This window comes from Apodemus sylvaticus, chromosome 1 (assembly GCF_947179515.1).
Source record: "Apodemus sylvaticus chromosome 1, mApoSyl1.1, whole genome shotgun sequence".
Taxonomy (NCBI): Eukaryota; Metazoa; Chordata; class Mammalia; order Rodentia; family Muridae; genus Apodemus; species Apodemus sylvaticus.
Genome location: NC_067472.1, coordinates 80,126,296 through 80,150,555, shown reverse-complemented (window position 1 = coordinate 80,150,555; position 24,260 = coordinate 80,126,296). Strand labels below are relative to the sequence as shown.

The 24,260-nt window shown below is 45.6% G+C and overlaps 1 protein-coding gene across 1 annotated transcript in view; it reads right to left on the bottom strand.

Annotated features, from left to right (window-relative positions):
- Positions 1–24,260, bottom strand: part of Gtf3c1 (general transcription factor IIIC subunit 1) — a 70,294-nt gene that overhangs the window by 30,961 nt on the left and 15,073 nt on the right. Inside the window, 6 exon segments of the mRNA XM_052199703.1 lie at positions 946–1,099; positions 2,333–2,469; positions 6,828–7,030; positions 7,679–7,991; positions 9,245–9,360; positions 11,468–11,629. Of these exon segments, the coding sequence (XP_052055663.1) occupies positions 946–1,099; positions 2,333–2,469; positions 6,828–7,030; positions 7,679–7,991; positions 9,245–9,360; positions 11,468–11,629 (1,085 nt within the window).

Below are 24,260 nucleotides of genomic sequence, written 5' to 3'. Positions count from 1 at the left end.
CCAGATAAGTCTCCCCAGGCCCAAACTAGGGGAGGACTTGTTGCCCTCAATAGTGACACCAAGGAAGTCTGACGGAACAGCTTCTGGAAAACCTGCTGAAGTCATAGATGTCCCCCTGCTGATGGGGCTTCAAAGTGTCCTTTTGTGAGGAAGGCTGCCATATGACTGACTGCCACTTCTCAAGTAGATTCATGGCAGATAGCTGTGGATGAAGGAGCTATGTCAAGGAGACTTGATGGCTTTATCTTGAGGTGACTTGCAGCAGATATAAACGCCCATGAGTCCTGTCTACATGCAACAGCTAACTCTATTTCTTAAGTCATTTTATGGTATTGCTGTGTGTATCTCAAAAAAATAAAAATAAAAATAAAAAAGATTTGTGAAAGCAGAAATGACCTTGTTCACTTATGAGTGAAACTAAGTATCAAAGCAGGGCTCCTTTAGAGCTGAGAGAAAAGCCAGTCAGAAATTACAGGGCTGTGAAGACAGTCCCACTGCTTTTTGCCTCAAAGCCTCAATGTCCAGTGCACCATCCCAATTACTCTGACCCTGAAAAATTGATGCTGTAAGATGCGTGCAAAGCTGCTAAGCTACAGTTACTATGGAAACAGCTCCCATCACAGTGGTACAGAAACAGACATATCCCAGACTGGCCACAATCCTTCTAGATCCTAACACTGTCCTGTGTAACCGTAACAGGTCTGCTTCCTTCTTGTTCCAGGCTAGGTCAACTCACTGCTCTAATGCTTGAGTGACTGCCCCAAGCGTCCACAGGAAGCCTATCAGTAGGATCCCTACCCTCCACATTGAGAGGCACAATTGGATATCCCAATCACTAATAAGAAAGATCAATCAGGACACAACAATGAAAACAAACACGAGGCCAGAAAGTTTCCCATAGCATGGAGCTAGCTCTGTGGGCTAAGGGCTAGCCCAAGAGATTACCTTCTTCTTGATGCCATCCTGAATGACTGTAGTCCGATACAATCGCAGGAGACCCTCCTCAGACAGATTCCGCACCAATCGGATAATGGACTTCTTACAGCATTTGGTGGAGACACCCTCTTGCTTCTCCTGGTCCATGATCATCTTCTGAATCCTGGATGGCAGAGAAGGTCACTCTCTCACATGTAGGGCACAGAGGTCTGTCAGGAACCAGGGAAACACTGCAGGAATTTTTCACACCCTATGAAGATGACCTTCTTGGAACATGAAATACTACTATCTTTCTAGAGAAGACAAATTAGCTAAGAAAGGCCACAACCCACATCAGCTCCATAGCAACGGAAATCACATGACTTTACAATGAAAAGGAATGTGGGAAGGGGCACAGAGTGCAAGGATGGAAACCTATCTTCAGCAGGTCTGCATTCTTCTTAAACATTCAGTTAGGAAAAGCTCTAACCACTTGTTCCTTGGTCGGAAGCTCTTTCTATCCTACTGATCTCTCTCAATCTTTCTGATTCTTGTGACATTTCTAGGTCACTAATCACAGAAGACCAGGGCCAATATGGACACCAGGACACCCAGACAAACTCCTCACAGAACAGAAGGGGCCAGGGTGATGATGTATCTGAGGTGGTCCATGCAGCACAGCCAGCCAAAGACAGACCAAAGAATCCATGTTTGTGACCACAGGGTAAGGCCCCTTCTGCCTATGGTTCTTCCTCTGGTCTCAGAGCTCTGGAGGTGCTGCCTCACCACAGAGTAATGGCTTCAAGAGCTACAAAGACCAGACCTTAAACTTAGCTCCTCTGTCTAACAGTCCTCTCTGTGCCTCTTGCAATATGACTGCATGCAGGTTTCTTGGTCCCCCTTCCTTTGTAACAATTCCCCAGTGTTATAGTTTAAATGTGATATGTCCCCTACAACCCATAGGCTTAAGACTTAGACCCAGAAGATGGTGATACTGTAGACTTTGTAAGGTGGGGCCTGCAGGAGGAAGTAGACCTTGCCCTCTCTCTGCTTCTTGGCTGCTATAAAGTGAAGAAGCAATTTGGCTATATATTCCTGTCACTACACACACAGAGCCAAGAGAACACACTGAGAACCCAAGAAACCATGAGCCAAACAGATCCTCCAAGTTGTCTCTCACCTGCCTGTCTCAGCTACACAAGAGGAACACTCAGGAGAAAAGCCAGTGTGAGCTCGGAGACACCTAGCATTTTAATTCTCTAGGTCTACCCTTGCTGATGACATGACTGAAAATCTACACCCTATTGACCACAATAAGACACCGTAAAATGCACAAAGCAAGGCAGCAGCTCAAGGCGTCCCGGTCCCTTGCTAGGGAGGAGAAGGGCAGTCACAGCGATACCAGCAGCACACTCACGTGAACAGGCTCTCAATCAGGCGGAGGTTGGTGACGGCCTCTATGATCAGGTTTCTGCGCTTTAGCAGCCGGTACGTTTTGTGAGGCTTGTCCTGGCCTGAGCCATGCCGTCCACCTTTCTGGGAGCCACCACCCTCCTACATAATAGAAACATAAGGCCAGGGGTCAGAGAGGATAGGACCAGACAGACACTATACCTGAGAGGCACACTCCTTTCTCAAGAAAGTCAGGTCCTGCTATTCAAGGAGAATCCTGCAGGCCAGCTCCCTACACAAGACCCCACTACCCTCTCATTTCAGGGTTCACAAACATCAGAGGCACCTGTCGGCTGATGACTGTGGGTGACTAGGATCATCTGGTTTTAGAGTTTCAGAGATGGACTTGGGGCATCACCTACTGGGACACTTACAAAAGCAAAGAGTAGCTCCATGTTTACCTAGCTTTCCCCAGGGGGAGGGAAGAGCCCAGCACCCCGCTAAGGCTGTTGTCAGGCCATGGATAGTTCAGCATTACTACTCTCAGGTCTCAAGAGGAAATCAGGGATCAGAGGCAAAAAGCTAAACGAGATCATATAGAACAAATATACACACACACGTACACACACACACACACACACACACACACACACACACACGAGTGTACACTAGGACAAGGCTTCTGACTCTAAATCTAGGAACCTTTTGGAGGCTGAGGCAGAGCAGACTGGGAATTCAATCTAGGCTTCCTAGGGTATACCAGGATGGAAAGTAAAAGATGGAGGGGGGAGGGGCTTCTTCTCTTATTATTTATGTGTATGTAATGTATCTGTCTGTCATATGTGAACAGATGCCCACAGAGGCCAGAAGAGGGTGGAATCCCCTGGAGCTAGAGTCACAGGTGGTTGTGAGCTGCCTAGTGTAGGTGCTGTAAACTGAACCCAGGTCTTCTAGAAGAGCAGCAGGTACTTTAAGCTGCTGAGCCATCTTTTCACCTACAACTTTAAATTTTTAAAATATTTTATCTATTTTTATTTTATGTGTATGAGTGGTCCTGCATTCCTGTATATCCATGTGCTGTATGCATGCACTACCAAAGGTGGTCAGAAGAGGGCATCAGATGCCCTGGAGCTACAGATGGTTGTGAACTGGCATGGAGGTACTGGGATTTGAATTCAAGTTCTCAGCCAAGAGCAGGCAATGCTCTTAACCACTGAGTCATCTCTCCAACCACCCCACCCCCCACCCCCGCACACTCTCTCTCTCTGTACTGGCTAGTTTTGTGTGTCAACTTGACACAGGCTGGAGTTATCACAGAGAAAGGAGTTTCAATTGGGGAAGTGCCTCCATGAGATCCAGTTGTGGGGCATTTTCTCAATTAGTGATCAAGTGGGGAGGGCCCCTTGTGGGTGGTACCACCTTTGGGCTGGTGCTCTTGGGTTCTATAAGAGAGCAGGCTGAGCAAGCCAGGGGAAGCAAGCCAGTAAGAAACACCCCTCCATGGCCTCTGCATCAGCTCCTGCTTCCTGAACAGCTAGAGTTCCAATCCTGACTTCCTTTAGTGATGAACTGCAACATGGAAGTGTAAGCTCAATAAACCCTTTCCTCCCCAACTTGCTTCTTGGTCCTAATGTTTGTGCAGGAATAGAAACCCTGACTAAGACAAATTGGTACCAGCATAGTGGGGTATTCCTGTGACAACCTGACCATGTTTTGGGGAGGACTGTGGAAGGACTTTGGAACTTTGAGCTAGAAAAGCCATTAGAATATTAAGAGCTCAGTGGAAAGTTCTATAGGAGCTTGGAAGACAATGTTAAGAACAGTGCAAAAGATGGAGGCCTGGCTTGTGAAATTTCAAAGGGAAGATTAAAGACTCTTACAGTGGCCATGTTTTGATTGTGAAGATTCTGTGGTTTTGGTTAGCTGGGGCAGAACAATCAGCTATGAGTAACAAGATACCAGAACCACTAAAGCAAACCTTTGTGTTACTGGGACTATTGATGCTGGTTAGCTGGAGCTAAGAAATTATCGGTGATTAAGAGACCAGCATCACTGAGATAAAATCTTCTTGGAAGTGTTTTCTGAGAGCACAAAAAGTGTGTTCCAGCGATAGCCACAGTTGTGTTTTGTGCTGTGGCTGGACTTAGTACTGTGTAAGAGTCACCCAGATGGTACTGGTTTTGAAGGCATGAAGGGGTCATGAAGAGCAGCTGAGGCTCTTGGCACAGTGAGAGGCCACGGAAGGCCATTGGTGAAGGTGCAGCCTCAGTTGCAATTGATGGCCCAGGACTTGAAGGGGTCATGCATAGGAGCAGAGGCTTGTCACCATCAAGAGAGCCTATGAGAGGCTATTGGTGAAGCCTAATTACAGTAGAAGATAGCAGAGTTTTGGAGATGCTAGTACCATGTGATGACCACCAAGAACAGTAGCAGTAGTGGAGTACAGGCAGCTGGAGCCTAGAAGACAAGCTGTGTGCTACAAAGGGCAGAGCTGAAGAAGTGACCCAAGCCCTTGGAGGAGCCCAGAAGATCGTGAGTTGGATCCCAGACATTGAACCATTGGAGTTTGAGTTTTGCTTTTGGTTGTGACTGTGCCCTGATATATTTCCCTCTAGAAGGAAGAAAGTATTTTAGTGGAGCCCACAGTTGAGAGACTTGAATTTTTAAAAGACTTTGAATTTTAAATATATTGGACATTTTAAGGTGATTGAACTTTTAATATGTAAAGACTGTGGGACTTTTAAAGTAATTTAGATCTTGGGGATGAATAAGAAAGTAAGGGTTGAGGCTTAATAGTGATGTGTTTATGTGTCAAGTTGACAAGGGGTCAATTGTACTGGCTAGTTTCGTGTGTCGACTTGACACAGGCTGGAGTTATCACAGAGAAAGGAGTTTCAGTTGGGGAAATGCCTCCATGAGATCCAGTTGTGGGGCATTTTCTCAATTAGTGATCAAGTGGGGAGGGCCCCTTGTGGGTGGTACCACCTTTGGGCTGGTGCTCTTGGGTTCTATAAGAGCAGGCTGAGCAAGCCAGGGGAAGCAAGCCAGTAAGAAACATCCCTCCATGGCCTCTGCATCAGCTCCTGCTTCCTGAACAGCTAGAGTTCCAGTCCTGACTTCCTTTAGTGATGAACTGCAACATGGAAGTGTAAGCTCAATAAACCCTTTCCTCCCCAACTTGCTTCTTGGTCCTGATGTTTATGCAGGAATAGAAACCCTGACTAAGACACTCTACTTTCATTCTAAGGTCTTTCTGTCTTCTAGGAGCTTACCACACACCCATGCCTTTTTCACAGCAAAATGTGGTAAAGTCTGAACATGAACCCTAAATGAAAAAGAATACCTATTGACATCATGTGGCAGCCATAGGGCATGCTTGGCCGGGTGGCTATGGCTTAGATTAGTATTTTCAGGAAGTGGAAATGCATCTCAGGTGCCGGGGTGACAATGTGGGAACAGCTGGGCCTAACTTGTTCTCTGCCTACCACAGGTGCTCCAGGTCAGGCAGGGTTCTCTCACAGTAGGGAGTGAAGTCTAGAGGATTTCAGAAAGCTCCCTGAAGTAGCAGCCTGTTGTCCCTCATGTCTCAGAGTGACATTCTGGAGGACACTGCCACAAGTAACTGGAAGCTGCAGAAGCAGAGCTGTGCCCTGCCAAACCCTTCAGGGAGCCATGAATGCAAAATGCAGTGTTTTTGTTGTTGTGCTTGTTTTTATCAGACAGCACAGGAGCTCTGGCCTGGGAGGGAGGAAGGCCTGTTGTATCAGGATTAGGAGGACCCAAATAGAAGGTACTGGGCAGCATCTGGCAAGCACTAAAGGGTGGAAAGAGTCTAGATCAAATCACCCAGAGCCTATCAACTCTACAAGAAGGTCATGGCCAAGGTGCAGGCTGCTATTCCAGTGCAGGGGAATAGAAGATGGTAAGGGCCCATGCTGCCATCTCTTAGCAGGTCAGTTTCCCACCCCGTAGCACTGGCTTTCATCTTCACAGGCCAGACTCCATATTGCTCCTTGGGCTGTGAAGCCTGAACAAAACAGCAGCAGCCAGTTACCTAGTTGCTGGTCCACACCGGGGGCTTAAGTTTAGGAGTGGGGGACAGCTGAGCAACAGTGAGATTCTGCCTCGACATAGCAGCAGCAGCAAAGCATTCTGCCCTCCACCTGCTCAAGACCATCCCTCTTCCTCTTCCTAAGTGTGATAATCAAAAAGGTCCAAGCACTGTCAACTGCCTTCAAAGCAAATATTGGGCTATGAAAATTAACCACACAAACTTTCCCTCTGAATTTAAGTGAAAAAAACTACCTTGTCAGAGGTCACTGGAAACCTGGGACTAGGCCTAGCATGGGGCAGAGGCAGCAAATGGTTCTGTGTCATTCTGTGAACTGCTGTCATCACTTGGTTCACAGACTATTTTGGCAGGTGACATTCTTCTATTGCCTGTTCCTGTCCCTGGATTCAAGTACTGAACCAAGAAGACTGAAGTCCTTGTGCCACAGGCCTCTAGGGTTATTACTAACCTTGGGGTTATCGAGCCGGACCTCCTCAATGACAGCGATGTCACCACTGTGACTGTCCATGCTGTGAGGGTCGAAGGGTGCATTGAGGTCAGCCGAGCTGCTGGTGTCCAGGCCATCCCGAGCCGCAGAGCTTCTGCGTGCTCTCTCCGCAGCGGCAGCCTTCGGCTTCTTCAGTGGATGCAGGGTTAGGACTTTCCACCCACCTGCAGTGAGAGCGGCACAGCTGTCAGAGAACAGAAGGCCTTCTCTGCCTGGCCGTCAGGGCCGGCAGTCCAGGGACCTCCTCAGGCTCCCTCTACAGTGTTGGAGTACAAAGCTGAATGTGAGATCCACCAGTCTATCAACTACCCACTTTCTACACACCTTTTAAACCAGGAGCTGAAGCCGTCTAGGGTAATATACACCTGAAGTCTCAGCACTCAGGAAGCTGAGGTATGAACGGTGAGTGAGCTCAAGGAGGGTTACGTAGTAAAATCCAGTCTCAAACAAATACATCAAGTTTACTAGGTTGTAATAGCTCACTTGGGAGAACATTAGACTGTACACCCCACCTCCATAGTCGTGTTCTGTATGCTAAGCTCTGGTTCTTGAATGGACGGAAGGAAGGAATGAAGCTGATAGAATTCTTATCTTTTTAATAGTAAAAACATGTAAAACAATGTTATTCAAGGAGAGACTACCTTGCAAGTAGCCAGGACACATCATATGACAGTCTCCTCTGCATCTATAATGGTGTGATGATAGCATGTAGGAGATCTCTATGTGTTTGCTGAGCTGAACATCCTTGATTATGGCCAGCTGTGCCAGGATGTATGGCCCTGATGCCCCCGTACACTTCAAGCAGCCCTTACCCTTAGCTGGAGTGGAGTGACGAGACCGAGAGCCAGGCCCAGCATTCCCCGAGGCTCTTGAATGCCCCCGGGACCCTCGGCCCCTGCGCTTGCCACCGCAGCTGCTCTCTTCCTCACTTTCTGAGTCAGAGAGGAAGGCCTCTTCACCTTCAGGCATGAGGGACTCATCTTGCACTGAGGCGAGGCTCACAGTGGTTAGTAGCTCTCCTCGGGCCTTTTCACGAGCATACTGTCGGCTCAAGTCACTCTCCTCCGCAAACACACAGGAAATGTATTTGGTGGTCCGCTGCCGGCCTTCATCTTCCATGAATCCCTAGGGCAGTCACATGTGTCAGCACACTCCAGAGGGTGTTAACACTTAGAGGTATACGGGTGGTCCAAGTGGTCTCTCTCTGTCTCACAGCACCTTCCTGGCAGAGCCTGCCATGACAGGACTGCACATGATCTAGACTGTGTCTGCCCTCTCAAGCTAGGAGTTCTTTGAGGAGAGGGTCTTAACTTGATCTTCCATGCACCCTCTGTGCGTGATGCTGGACCTGGCTCACAGACAGTCAGGAATCGGCTTGTGCTGGTTATATAGAGCTCAGAGTTCCACACACTGCAGATACCAGTTGCACACAGCCACAGCTATAGACACCTGTGGTTGGTTCATTATCAATCCACGATCATCTTGCCTTCTAAAATAGGAAAGGGGCTCATCCCACAGCATAGAGTGGGAGAAATCACTCTATGGGAGAAATTCCCATAGAATATATTCTATGAACCCACCACATGCTAGGGATGGTGTCAGAGCCCTGCTATATATACATCAACTAATAAGTCCCTGCCTTATGGTAAAATGGCCACAGTAGCCCACCAGAGGGTCTGAATGAGGGTCTGAAAACTTTAGTTGCAAGGGTGGTACTACTAGGAAGGGAAGAACCTGAAGGAGGTCACTGAGGAGTGCTCCCAAAGGGTGTGTACAAGTGTGTGTGCATCTATGTGTACTTGTCTATTTCCCTGGACCATTTTCTGGCTCAGGATGTGAGTTTATTCTACCAGCCTGCTCTTCTCATGAGCGAGGTTCATTAGAGAACCAAAACAGCAAGAACCACTTGATTTTGGACTAGAGTCTCCAGAACATGCAAAGCAACCTTCCTCTTTATAATTAACTGCCTTAGTTACTTCATTATAGCTACAGAAAGCTGACTAATATCAGCCTCAGGAGCGGAGATACAGCTTTGAATTAAAAAGGGAACACTAGGCCTCAGTTAGTGGCTTTGATACTTCCAGGTGCCAGGCAAATCACACTAATGAGAGGACAGGCAGCTTATCAGACAGCAGCCGGCTCTAGCTGACTGCCTTTGCCCAGGAGGGAGCTGCAAGGGCAGCTGCTGCCCTGTGACTCTCCAGTGCTTCAGTTTGTAAGAAGTGGAACCAGAGAAGCCCCCAGTGAACGGAGGCCTAGCATGCAGTAGCCTCATACAGCTGCTGCCTCACGGACAGACAGCAGAGCATCCACTTCTCCAACGGGTACCGCCATGGGCGGGCGTCAGGTGAGGCAGTGTAGGGATGGAGGGATGTTACCTTGACAACCTTGAACCGCTGAAGGAGCCGACACAGCATCCGTGCTTCTAGCTTTCCCACGTTCATAGCAACTCTGATCTCAGCTTGGGAAATTCCTTTCGTCCCTCTGCGCTCAACTGTGAACAACACCACACTTGAACCCACCACTGCACAGGGGCAGCCGCTCACAGCTACATCCCTGCTCCCCTGCTGAGCACAAAAGTGGAACCCAACACAGAAAGCACTTCTGCCTCTCCCCAAGGAGCCAGACTAAAGAGCTGCCTGACCCTGAGGACACTGGGGGCTCCCTTTGTGTTAACTCTGGTTCTCTATGCTAAAACACGAACGGAAAGCAAACTGTGGCTGTAGTCCAAGAGAAAAGTCTCTAACACACCTTTAAGCAGCAGCAGGAAGTCCGCCTTTTCTCACAAACGAACTTACTCAGATTAATGAAACTGACCATTTCAAAAAAACATCAAAATGATTTTTAAGACAATATTTGGGAGTGGCAGGGAGGGTTGTCCTTGAACATGTGACCATCCTGCCTCAGCTCCCAGTGTGCCCCCCACTCCTGAAAACTTCTCTGAGAGTGCATTTTCATGTTCTTGTGGAGACCAACAATTGCCCCTTTTCCCACAGCTTGACCAGCAAGACATACCAGAGGAAATGATGGCAGCAGCCCATAGCAGAGGACAGAACTTTTTGCCTGTTTCTGGTACCAGGTATGTAGTCTGCAGCTCCTGCCGAGGAGTCCATGCCTGCTACTCATTATTAGTATGGTATCTGCCTTTCACAAGCCCTTTTCAAACACCTTGGCATGAAGTATTCCAGGGATGAACCTGGTTGGAGGCTGCTACATGAGCTTTAGACAGATGATGGCAAAGCTCTTTGTACAGAAAACACTGCCCCCCCCCCTTTTTAATGCATTCACACATTTGAGGGTGCCAGGGCAAAAATCAGTCAGGATGCAGGAGGCTTTCTACATCATAAAGACGACCATCAGAATGAGGAGATAGCTCACAGGCCATACGTGGGGACAAGAGGGCTCTAGGCGGTTGTTTCTAAACTGTTTTCTGAGGAATCTGAGCCAGCACAAGAACTGTCAATCTACCAGCCTTCATAAAGGCTGAGGGAGTGGTTAGCTAGTGACCTGCTGGTGGAGTCTAAGATGGAACAAGTCACAAGGCAATGGAGGTGACAGAGCCTGCATGGCGGAATAGCAGAGGCTGAGTTCTGTTGTCCTCAGTAGAATGGCTATGCTTACTTCCTCTGTGCAGCAGACTGTGATGCTTGCAATATGGGGGAGAGCCCTCCACCTTGCGGTGGGTTCTTGTTCTCTGGCTGTTCTAAGCAGTAGGTGGGACTCTCTCCGTGTCTGCCTGTCTTCTGCTTTTCTTCCTTCATGCAGCAGCACGGGCCCCCAGCAGAAGCAGAGCAAATACCAGCACCTAATCCAAACTCACCAGCCTCCAGAACAATGCTTTTCTTTAAATATTGTCTGCTCTTGGATGCTTTGTTATAGCATCAGAAACCGTATTAAGACAAACAGCCAGTTACGTTTCTTGAGTGTTTCTAGGGGGTGCTGTTGTAGCTAATTTCCTCTCGTGCCTTTTATCCTGACAATGAGCTCAGGTGGGTTTCCTCCAATGTGATGGTAGCTTTCGGTGGATTAAGGGGTTCTCAGATGGTCAAGCATTATTCTTCAGTGGGTCTATGAAGGTATTCACTTCTGGCGGAAGCTAGCTATAAGCCAAGGGTAACAAGGGGAGGGAACGCCTAGATAGATGGCACCATATCATCAACCAGGAGCCAGTGAGGGCAAAAGAATAAACAGGCAGGAAAGACAACGTGCACTCTCTCCACTTCCCTCCTACCTGGATCAGGAGCACCTTCTTCCCTTGCTCTGGGTCATGAAAACCTTGGGTCTTCCACTTGTGGCAGCTATGGTAGGCCTCAATGTCCATGTCATACAAAACAATCTCCCTCATAAATCCCCTCATAGATATTGTTACCCTCGGTCTACTAGTGCATCTCTAGAGAATTCTGTTATAACAGGGAGGCAAGGCTCAAGGATCTTGTTAAAGCCACACACCTAGGAGGCAGCATGCCCCACCCTGACCCTGATCCAAAGACGAAGCCTGCAGTCTTCTAGGCTTTCTGTGCTGGAGCCCCATTCCCTTCATGGGAGCACCTTCCCTACTCCAGGGCTCAAAACCTCAGGCAGGGACTGTAAGCAGCACTCACTGAGCTCGTAGGTCTGCGTGAGCATGTCCCGCTCAAACACGATGTCCACAGGAGGTACACCCTTGGAGATGACCTCCTCATCGTCGTCATCATCATGGTCGTCCTCCATCTTCCGCTTGAACTCCTTCAGGAGCTTAAGGCACCGAACCATGACATCAGTCCCTAGGAACAGGGCACACATCAGAAGACACAGACAAGCACCTCGTGGGAGAGCAGTTGATGGCATCCTGCAAGTTTATCTCCTGTGAGGTGTGTTTGCAAAGTTTAAGACTACTAATCTGAGAGACAGATGGCTTAGTGGTTGAGAACACTTGCTGCCCTTAGAGTCCCCAGCACTCACATTAGAGAGCTCATAACTGCTTGTAGCAAGCTCTAAATGCACAGCATCAATCAAACCATCTTGTCTAGCCTCCAGAGCATCCCCACACATGTGGCACATACTCCCAACACATACACGTGAATGAGAATTAATATAAATAAAATGAATATAAATTTAGGAAAAAAAACTCCAAAATACGTACTACTCTTAGGGACAAGACTACAGTGCCTTAGGAAGAAATTCTTGCCAAGGGGCCAAGGAGGCCCTGCTAGCTTGCCAGTGTAGCTGGAGGACATGGCCTAGTCCTTTGACCAGTCTTCCAGGTAGGGCCCACGCATGGGACTTGCTCAAGAAATGAAGAACAACTTTTCCTTTAAAGCCAACAAGAGTCCTTCTGATGACTGAGGATGGGAACTTAGTTTACAAAATAACTCAAAAAGAGGTCATGGCAGACAGGACTAACAGGTCTGAGCTAGCACCTTTATGACATTTGTGCCGGTGACAAATACAGACAAGGTGGGGCCTTGCTGCAGCAAAAGCCATGCTCTGGGCTGCTCTGAGTTCGGAAGGAAATTTACATTTACCTTCAGATAGCCTACAGCAACCTACCACATCAGGGGAAGACCCATACTTATGACCAAGGAAAAGGACAACAAAGATGGAAAACAATGTAGATGCCTGGCACAGATGTATGCCAGCTCACTGGTCCAAAGGACTCCAGGAGTCATTTTATATACAAGGGAACTGAAGCATGGAAGGGTTAGATCACCCGGTCAAGCTCCCCACAGCTAGTCAGTGACAGGCAAATTACTCTGTCAGGTTTCCTTAAGTAAAGGAGAAAGTTAAGAGTGAGTGGGGCAAATGGCATGCAAATTCAGAGTGACACCCACTCTAGTGGGTGAACTCTGGGAAATTTATCAAGAAGCCCTAGGACAGTTGGAGAAGGTAACAATCTCAGGTGACTGCAAAGGGGCCTGTCCAGAGTCCCAAAGTCATATGGAAGCCAGTGGGGAGCGAGGGCAACAAGAACTTTGCCAGTTCTACCTGCTTGGCTAAATGATATGTTCTTTCTGTGTTGTTGTAGGATATTTATTACACAGCTATTTACTATTACATCTGTCACTCAATGTAGTTGGAAGAAAAACTCAATGTGAGTGGAGAAGAAGGAAGCCCACCAACATTACAGAAAGCCAAAGAAGTCTGACAGAAAGGCACAGAGGAAAATTCACCTGGGATCAGCTCCAGAGGAAACATCAGCTCTTTGATTTTGGTTGGACGCTCAGAGAGACTCAGGAGACCCCAGAGAAATGGTAGCCTTGAGCCAGAGCAAGGGCTGATACAGGAGCCTCTGAGACAGTGAATTATGATCGAACCACAGTAAGCTACCCCAAAAGATAATTTTAATGATATATATAGACTTTTCCTGCACTAAAATATTAGCAACTTCATATAATCCAGAAAATCATCAATATTTTCAAAGACTATTCTAGTTTAGAGGAATGAAAAATTTTTAAAAGGCTTGTGTTTTCTCCATATCTTTCTTCTTTTAATTTTAATAATTCCACTCTTTCTTTTCCTTACCTAGGCCAGAAGGTGTGACAATCTTAATATTTTCAAAGAAGTAACTCTTTGTTTCATTGATTCTTTATATTTTTATTGTTTTACTGATTTCAGCCATGATTAATTGGATATCTATATCATACCCCTTCCACAAGCCTCAAAGAACATCATGAAAGATGGAGCAGAAAGACTGCTGACAGTCAGGGAGTCAGCCTGAAGTCAGGGAGGATTATTTTCTTTAAGGGATTATCAGGGGTTATTAAATAATAATTTAATGTAGAAGAGATACAAATGTGGGACTCAAAAAAGAGAGTGATGTGGGTAGAATAAATGGGAGGAATATCATCAAAATACATTGTCTGAAATTCTCAAATAATAAAAAAATTCAAAGTATATCCAAAAAAAATGGGAAACTCCATTTCAGATCCTTCATGAGCAAGGATAGGAGTTGAGGGAATAGGAATGCTGCTTGAAAAGGCGTTGCTGTACTCACTGCAATTATGACCATTGGAGTAAACCCCTCCCAACTTTCAATTGTAGTATTTCTATTTTTCCTCATAAAAAAGGTTGAAAAAATAGCCATACAAGAAAAATTAGCTTTAATAATACAAAGGCATGAAAGATAAGAGACAGAGGAAGTAAGAGAACAGGAAAGTATTAACTGTGAACCTATGGTTCCTAATGAAACTGAGGATCAGATAGACAGCCATCGACAATGGGTAAGAAGCCCAGTTCGCTGGCTTGGAGGTGGGCAGAACTGAAATGCCTAAGTTTATGTGTAGATTCATAAAGACCTAAATTGTACCTGGATAAATAGAAAGGGGGAATAAGAGTACCTGAAAGATTAACTAGATTGTAGAAAACACTGTTGAATTACATCAACCTGTATACTTTAAAAATGTTTTACCATTAGAATGGAACTTAGGGAATGTGTCACATTGGGGAAGAGGTTTTGCCTATGAAAGACCATGGGTTCCACCAAAATTCCTAAGAATCCATCTGAGTAAGAGAACTTCCATATGAAAGGCACAATTCAAGGAAGGAAGAGACACTGAAAGACAGCCACGAAGACGATGCAGAAAGCAGATCCCCCTACATGGAGGACAGCTCAACAAACCAGCTGAGAAAGAACAGATTGTTCATCAGCCTGACAGATTGGAAAACCTCGATACTGAAATGGAGTTTTGCAGAAGGACAGATAATTAGGACTGTAATTATGAAGGATCCTCCCATCAAGGAATCTTCATATGGATATTTTAAATTTATGGGATTGATCATTGTTTCTGTTGAAGTAGTTAAACTATATTCAATTTTTAGCTTAGATTGAAAAAAAAAAGAGGGAAATGTTGCAGGATATTTGATCACACTGTGAACCTCAAGATTATGTTATTTACTTAAAAAAAATTTCTAGTTGTGGTATGGCTCAGCCCTTGGAACAAAGCTTTAGTTTTTCTGGCTGGAATACAAACATACCCTTAGTACACACCTTTAATCCCAAACAATGAAGGTAAAGTTATTTTGCAGAAGGAAGCAGCCATGTTTGAATGTGATGTCTAACTAAGTGGCAGACAAAGTGACGAATCAGAGAAAGGATCTGCCCAGCTCTCATGAGAAGAGAGGAAAGGGAAGCTACTTATAAGAGGTCAGTGCAAGGAGAGCAGACAGCTTTACTGGGACAGTGGTACAGAGACATGCTGCAGAGAAAGAACAAGCTAGATACAGAGCCAGCGAATGAGAAGGAGCCAGAAGATTATTACATATTACAAAATTTAGTATAAGGCCAAGAGGAGCAATTCAGGAGAGGTCAAGTGAGAGAAGTCTGTCTGAATCAGAGTGGAGAGGAGTGTTGAGCCTTAACAGCTGAGTTGATCAGCCAGCCAGAGCTCAGAAAGAACTAGGAAGGGGTAAGTCTACTCAACAGCAAGTCTCAGAGGCTGAAAATGTAAGACCCCCAAAACCGAGGGTGCCCCAGCACTCCACACCACGGAAGGCGACACCCAAATCACTCTCGAGAAACAGTCTCGATGCAATAGCATGAGGATTTCTTTATTCCAGAATTCTGGGTTCCATAGCCATGTACCACGCAGGGTCAGAGGACTATAGACCCCGAGTGCCAAATTGCGACAGCTTTTATAAGTTTACGGCAGAGCCCGCGAATCACAAACCAATCATTTCTTAGCATGGAGAGCCCGCGAAATGCAAGCCAATTGATTTGTACCACTCCATAGTTTTTAGGCCAATCAGTTTAAATTATCAGAGCCCGCGCTCATTGGACCAATTTGTCCTATAATGTCTACAGCTGCATGAATTCCTGCTTAGGGGTAATGGCGTAAGTTTACAGAAGATAAGCTTAGCCCATTTCCAGTTACCTTAAGGGGCCAGGATCACCTATTCAAGGCCTTTCTGCTAGGTCTAAACAAAGGGCGGGCTCTGGAATGTGACCTTTTACCTAGTTTCTAACAAAGCGAGATAGCATTTTAAACTCCTGATTTCTTTGGGTCATTAGAATTAGGCTGTATTATTTTTTATCCTTTCAAAAACATCTTAGGCCTAGATTAGATTGTATGAGGGCTAGCAGCTTCCAGGACTAGGCCTAGGTTATCAGACAGAGGCAGTAAGCCTCCAGAAAATAAATACATCAGGAGAATAAAGTAATACTTTTACACTGTGCCTCAGTTTCTTCAGTTGTAACAATGAAGATAAGAACAGCAACAGGGCAAGCCCAATGGCTCAGCAGAGAGGTTCTTACATGCAGGCCTGATATTGAAGCTCAATCCTCAGATTTTCTGTTCCAAGGAGAAGACCGACTCAAGCCCAGGACCATTGGTTTCAGTAGCAAGGCTTTTTCTCGAAGGGGGAAAAAGTTTTTCTAATAGACCCCAGAGATGGTACCTTCTCTCCTTTCTATTACCCTTGCTGTAGCCTTCAAACATAGCTGCTGAGAGCCAAACATCACACCCAGCTGCTGTATTGTTGAGATCTTTATTTCAATCAGATATTCTGTACTGTGTGCAGCATAGACACAAACCAGACAGGCTTCCTCTGATGTAAAGAGACAAAGTGGAGGCTTGGCAAAAGAACCAGAGGACACTGAGCTTGCTGTGACACAGCCCAGGTTGAGGGTCTGGTTCTGCCTACCACAGGAAAGCTCCTTTCCTCTCTGAGCCCCAAGTTTCTCATCCATCAAGCAGAGCTAATGCTAAATGTATATTGAATAGACTTAGTAAGAACAGGCACAGGGGTTCACCCATACTTGACACACTAAGTGCTTCATACATGTTCTCTGGCTGGAGGACTGAGGGACTCTGCTCTTCAGGACATGCCACAGTGCCCCCAGGGCTCGATCTCCAGCACACTGGGTCTTGGAAATGAGCTATTTGGTAGGGTAGAGCAGATGTCTATCTAATGTAAGGGACAATGAAGGATGAGTGGGGTAGCCTTGCCACAGAGGACAGGCATTCTAGGCAGAAGTCAAAGAAAGGGAAAGAATAAAAATGGAGTTAAACAGCAAGGTAGACTATGGAAGGAATGTCTATATGCCAGGTAAGTAACACTGTTTATTTTGTAGGCATGATGTTTAGGCCTGAGGTGAATATGGCCAGAGGCTTGATGGGAAGCCCGCAGGAAGGAAATCTGTAGATGCTGAGGCCCTGGTGGCTCTCTTCAGCACAGGCTCAGGCCCACACACTTCCCTTTCCTCATGAGTCCCACTCAGTCTCTCAACAGTGGTAGCACAAGGGACTGAGAGACTAACCACTGTAGACGCCACCAAATCCTTGCCCCAGCGCTATCCCTCCTGATGATCTGAGCAATGAGCCGTACTCCCCATTTTCTTGGCAGTACAATGAAGAAAAAGAACAAAAAGGTTAAGAGGAATAGAGAAAAATTTAGAAGGGTGCTCAGCACGTTATCTGGATGTTCAACAACAGTACTGCCTTGCCTACCTGTTTTATAGTCTAGGACAAGCCCACAGACAGGTCTGTTTCAAGCACAAGCAAACAAGAGCACTGGCGACAACAGCCAGCCATTAGCTGGCTACACCTAGGAAGAGACAAAGGGAAAGCCTACGAGCCTTCCTTCCACACTTGCCAGCCACTAGTCAAGAGTATGCTGTCTGCCACCACCTCTGCTGACCCCACCCCCCAAAGGTAGGACATCCATGCCCATTCTTGCTGATAGCTGTTACCTCTGGAAAGGAGACTACAGCTGCTCTAGGAAATACCACCCTGCCCCTGTGTAAGTGACTCCAGTTCAGGTGTGTAGTCTGATAAAGCTCACCCCTTACCTGAGTTTCCCCTTTAACAGTTTCTGCCATATTAGAATGTTCTTGCTTCTTTTATATATATTAATTATTGATAGTAATTACTTTTTATTCTTACAGCTAGTATCCTTTAATCATCACTTCACTCTTATTAAACTGCTTAATTTTAACTGTTTCATCATCTTCAAAACACAAAGTTCTACACTTTTGAATCTGGGACAACTATGAGCCTTTGTTTTTATGCGTGTTTGTCTTTGATTCTGTTTTGTTTTGGTTTTTCTTCTTTCCCAGTCTCCTTGACTGTGACTCTCTTAGGCCTGTCTATTTAATTTACTGCACTTCCGTTAGTCTTTATATGGCTCGTTTTTCTCCTAGGTTGTATATTTTAATCCTTCTATAATCTTTTGAATGTCCCCCCTCTTAATGGTCATAATTTTACTCTTCAGTACCCTGTATATTTCTTGGATTAGTTTTTATTTATTTTAAATTTAATCGCTTGACTGACATTTATTTCACATATTGTATATGCATCCTTTCAGCGGGTACAAGCAGCAGCCTGTGGATTTAATAGCAGCTTCACTCCTATCTCCTCCACTCCTCTGCCCTTTTTGTCCCCTAAACATTAACAACCCCATTCCAGATTTTCCCACTCACTTTCCTACAGGTAGAGTCACATGACAAAGCCACAGTGTGGCCATTCTTTCTTAGCATACCTTGAGTGAGAACCACCTGAGTCACACTGACCAAGCACAGTATCGTGCGGATGATGTGCTTCACTGACCTGCTCTGTGCTCTGTCTACCACACTGATTTCTGTGCAGCAGGGTTTAAAAACAGAAGTGTGAGTTCTACATTATCCTTTTCCCTCAGGACTGTGTAGCTTTCTGGGTTCCTTGCACTTAAGTTATAGATTTTAGAATCAACTCCCAGTCTGGAATCAAACATGGTCTGTGTTGAATCAGATTAACCTGGGAGTCTTAGCATAGCATTAGCATACCTGATCCATTTTCGTTTACACAGATCTTAAATTTCTGCAGAGTTTTATAATTTTCATAGTAACTGATCTGCGCATATTTTGTCAAATTTCTTCCAAGTTACTGCAAACGGAATTGATTTCTCAGCTTGACGTTTAGATTCCTCTTTTTTTTTTTTTTGGTTTTTTCGAGACAGGGTTTCTCTGTATAGCCCTGGCTGTCCTGGAACTCACTTAGTAGACCAGGCTGGCCTCGAACTCAGAAATCCGCCTGCCTCTGCCTCCCGGAGTGCTGGGATTACAGGCGTGCGCCACCACTGCCCGGCCTTAGATTCCTCATTTTAAGTGTAGAAAAATAGGAGTGGGGATGCACATCCTAGTTAGTTTCTGCAGAACTGTTTATTTCTTAAGAGTCACAAGGATATCAGCGCTGGAGAGGGGCTCATCCCCAATCCCCTTCAGGATTGGATGTGAGGTGACTGCCTCAGTCATAAGGTAGCCCACTCGGAAGTGTCCCTCCAAGGGCCACACTTGGGATCCTATTGGGATCCTCCACTGGGATCCTGTTGGAAGGGGTAGCCAAATTCACTTCTCCTTCCTTCTTTTTATCAGTACAATTTAAGAAACACATGGTGGCTAGTAAATACTTGAGGAAAACAATTAGAATTTGTAAATCAGAGCAGTTCAGGGCAACTGCTTTTGTTACAAAGCTTATTTTGCTTTTGGCAAATAGATATAGCAAAGTGTGTATATAAAATATGCCTAAATCCAAACTCTAAGGGATTCAAAAAAAATTCATATATGTCCAGGAACACCTGTAAATTCACATGAAGTAAAACATCACCTTTATTTTTTAAGCCTTTCTATTCCATAATGCTTTAGGAAAAAATGTTTTATATTAATTTTTTCCCTAAAACAGAACTGATAAAGCTCAAGGCATAAACCCCTGAAATCATTTAGCTCTGTCTCCTGCACAAGCAAAGCAACTGAAATGGAGCTTGATCAAGTTACATGTATCAAGCACTCACCTGCCCAGGCACTAGGACCACAAAGCACGCCAAGGGTGTGACCAGCTCCTCCCAGAGCTCAGAACCCAGCACAAGGTCACTGAGAAAAGCCAAAGAGCCAGGGCCACCAAACACAGAAGGGCTGGCTAAGAGTCCAGGTTGTGAACCCAAGAAACAGAGATGGAAGACTGTAGGTCCAGGGACTATCATGGCTAAGAACAACCTCTAGCAAGCAAGATAGGCTAGGTGTGCACATGACAATCTACCCAGTCTAACTGTCCTCACTGATCAATTGGGTGCCACCTCTTTATCACTAACTGTATTCTGCCTGAGTCATGCTGAACATTCTGGGAAGTCCTGTCCTCCCAGGCCAGGCTTATGGAGATTCACTGTGGACAGACACAACTTGAGGGTGATGAAACACCAGAGGGAAACAGACTGCATGTTATGTAGCAGCAGGCAGGCGTCACTGGTGAGGGGAGTGGGGAGGTGGGCTCCACCTGCCAGTCAACTGTCATGAAGGAAATGCACTACTATATATTCTCTTTGCACATAAAACTTCCTAGGTTTAAAAAAAAAAAGCCCTATTTTTATTGAAACACAATGAAAACAATGAAAGCAAATACTGAAGACTAAACAATATATACATCTAGCCAGGTGTGGTAATACATGCCTCTGATTCCAGCACTTCTAGATCCTGATAAATTAGTTCTAGGCCAGCAGGGGCTATACAGTAAAACTGTCTAAAACAAATTTTAAAAATCCCCTTTAGGTCTATCCTCCCTGATATAAGCCTCTGGCCCTACTCAGAGCCTACCATCCCACATGAGCACCACAACACCTTAGAAAGTAGGTGCTATTACCCCAGTAAGACAACTGAGGGAAGCTGAGACAGAGGTCAAGTAATTTCCTGAAGGCAGTCCCACCAAGAAATCATAAGCCTGACTTCAAAAGCCCATTTAGAAAGCTGTTAGTGTAAAGTGGTTACTTTGAATTTGTAGGAACCTTAACCTGGAAGAAAACTCTGGCCACAGTGACCTGCATAGCAATACAGAGTCTTCCTTAGTGTCTCCTCACTGAAGGTTAAATTATTGGAGTCTGTTATTTTTAACACCCTACTTCCAACAGCCCAGAACACTAAAATACCTCTGTCCTCCTGAGCCCTCCTATCTTGCATCTGTCTTGTCTTGTCAGGGTTCCCCTCTACAATACTGAAGAAGTCCTCCAGTACTGAATCTTAGTGTGGATTTTTGTTCACTATACTAGAGACATGACAGTTCCTTTTGTTTCTCTCTCTGTCCTGTTCTCTGTGCTATGGTTTGGAAGTGTCCCCAAAGGCCCACTGTTAAAGGCCTGGCTGGCAGTCTGTGCTGCTATAGAGTGATGGAACTATTAAGAGTTTGGACCCAGTGGAAGAAGACTGTACCAGCAGAACAGTACCCCGCTCAAGGAACAGGGGACTCCACCCACCTACTTACCCCACCCCCTGAGCCCTTTCTAGTTTCAACTTGACCTTCCACTGAGCCCTTTGTGCACCTTCTCTTGCTCTCTCCCACTCTACTGAACTGCTAAGAACCTTTTCCCTTCCTTTGTCTTCACAGTTTCTTGCTCTGCTTTCACAACCATCCACTCCTTTCTGAGAACTGAGTTTCTGTCTACTTTTCAACGGTTTCTATTCCCTGGATTCTATTAGGACTCATTTTCCTCAACAACGTGGTTGCTTTAGGATGCTGCCTGGAGGCCAGTGTTCCAGGAGGTGAGAAGGAAGGGAAAAGCTGCATTACCGGGGTCCCAGTGAAGGGTAAGCTCTCAGATGTGTTAGAAATGTGATGGGCTGTTTTCCTTAGCTGGAAAACACCAACATTCAGTATGGAGAGGTCTTTGTTCTTGAACTAGTCACTTTCTTCAAAGCAGGAGTCTGCAGTCCCAGGTCTTTTAATTCTGGTTGTCAGTGTTTTAGAGGCTGGACGGTTCTAAGCGTTTCCTTTTAGGGAGGTATCAGAAGGGGTTGAGTGGAGCACAGTGGTACAGGGCATACCTCGCTCAGGGAAGACCCATGTCTTAGGCTCTAGTCCCTCTGCTGTTCCAGAGGCTATGACTGGAGATCCTGAACCTTGCCTAAACCAGCACAGACAAGCACTCCCAGTCCACATTCTTTCCTCTGGTCTTGCCTGCAGCATGTGGCTGTGCTAGAGAAAGTCTAGGAAATCATGGAAGAATGTTATCAAATGATATGGACCAGGAGACAGCCAAAGGAACCAGCAGCTCCTGGGAATCACACCTCTGGATAGCCACACATCCTCCCCCGCCAGCACTCCATCTTGTTCCAGGATGTTCTCATGCCCACATATCTAGGCTCCTGACACATGGGATACAGGAGGGAAGTGTGATGCCTCTCATGCAGAGTGTCAGCTCAGCCAACCTCTGCCCCATCTGTATTTGTCCTTTCAAAGGCACCTGGAATCTTTGATTTCCAGTTCAGCTTCTAGTTACCCACCCTTCATGTTGCAGAGAGCCTCTGCATGTCTCTGCCGTGTTCTTGGCTTACCCCTGAGATGACTCTACCATCATTTCAGTAGCATTTAGAGAAAAACATTTATCTTCCACCATCCTAATCTGCTGAAAGCTCCAACTCTCAGATTTTACAAAGATTTAGTCAAGCATGAGGCACAGGGCAAGAATAAAAAATAAAGGCTTACGGGAAGTTGCTATGGTGTTATAACCTAGCTGTCCCTGAAGAAGTTTCTTTCTGTATCTGTGGAGGAATACTCTCAGAGGCATTAGATTCCCTTGGAATCTCCCTTAGAATGAGGCTACAGATGATTGTGAGCCCTAATATGGGGTGCAGGGAATTGAACCTGGCCCATCTGGAGGAGCAGTTGGCACTCTTAAGCACTAAGCCATCGCTCCAGCCTCTATCTTAAGCGTCTTTACAGTCTATACCTGTTGAATATTGACTGTCAAAACTTTGTGTGTGTGTAAGGTGTGCTAATGTGTGTGTACGTATGCTTGCATGGAGGTCAGAAGTCTATATTAAACCTCTGTCAATTGCTTTTGATGTTAAAGTATCTTTTATTCACCTGATTTAACTGTTATCTCTGGAGTCTGCTAACCTCGGCCTAGTCTTGGAAGTTTCTAACCTCCTTACAGTCTTATCTAGGTCTAGAATGTTTTCATCCTCTGAGACCTGGGGCTGAATAAGCTCACCCTTTCTTGTTCTTTCTGAACTCTGGCTAGCTGGTTCAATTCAGCTGTTCTGACCCAAAGGCTCTCCAAACTGCCTGATTCCATCTGGCTTCGCTTTCTTGGCAGCTCCTGAATCGCTCTGCTTGACTCTTACTAACTTTGATGACATGTTCTGATCTTCTGGCTCTTTCTCATTCTCTGGCTCCTTTTGTCTTCACTGGTGTCTACCTTGTTCTCTCTCTGCAACCTCTCTATAACTGTCCCAGTAAAACTGCCTTTTTCTCCTACACTATTCTAAGTAGACTCTTTTTCTTCTCCCTTCCCATGAGAGTTGAGCATATCCTGTTTGTCAAATCTTTCTGACTCACAAATTGGTTTGCCACTGAATTAATTACACATCACTTTCAAACATGGCTGCTTCCTTCTACAAACCTTCAGTGTTTGGGATTAAAGGTGTGTACTAAGGGCATGTCCTACTCTAGCCAGAGAAATTAAAAGTGTGTGCTAAGGGTGTGTCTGTATTATAACCAGAGTAGTCTTGTTGCTGGATTAAAATCCCTTTACATCTCTACCTTCATTTTTTAAAACTGGGCCTCACTGAACCTAGAGCTCAACAACTTAGTTACGCTAGCAGGCTGGTCAGCCTCAGGGTCTACTTATCTTCACCTCACAATCCCTAAGCCCCCTAGCACCAGGATCAGAGGTGCACTCCGGCATCCTCAGCTTCTTATCTGGGGTCTGGGGGACCTGAACTCAGATCTTATGCTTGTTCAGCAAACACTTTGCCCACTGAGCCATCTCCCAACTCTATCTTTGAGTTTTCTTACAAGTCAGAATGTTGATCAACCATATAGAGCTACAGAAGGATATGAGATGCAGAACAGTCATGTGTGCTGCACACACAGCAGCAGTATCATAGTTACAAAAAGTATCATAAGTTAAAAACCTCTCTCAATTTATGACCCTTTGCTGTGACAGTATAATAATTTCTCCTGCATTTGTGGCAAAAGCATAGCACAGTGACAGTTCATAATGCTCGGTAATCAACTATTATATTACAGGTTTACAGAGTACCGTGATAATTTTAGAACATTCCTCCTACTTGAAGAACATGTTTATTACTGTAAGCAGTATGCCTGTATATCCAGCTAATCGTGTACAGTTTGTGCTGACTATCTTCTGATTATAGCTGAGGGTCTGATCCTGGCTATCTATGTGTGAGTGCATGCTGTGCTGTTCATCCCTGAAACACATTCTTATGGTTGTGTGACATGGCTGTATTTCAAACAGGCCTTGATAAACAGCTCAGTGGTAGAGCACTTGTCCCAGAAAGCACAAGGCTCTAGGTTTAGTCCCTAGTACTAAAATAGGAATGAATGAAGGCACAAAGAGGAGACTGGTACAAGAGGGAAGGCCGCTGGAGCATACCCTTGCGGAGGTGTTCACTAGAATGCAGAGCACACTTCTCGGATCATTTTTTAGATGGAC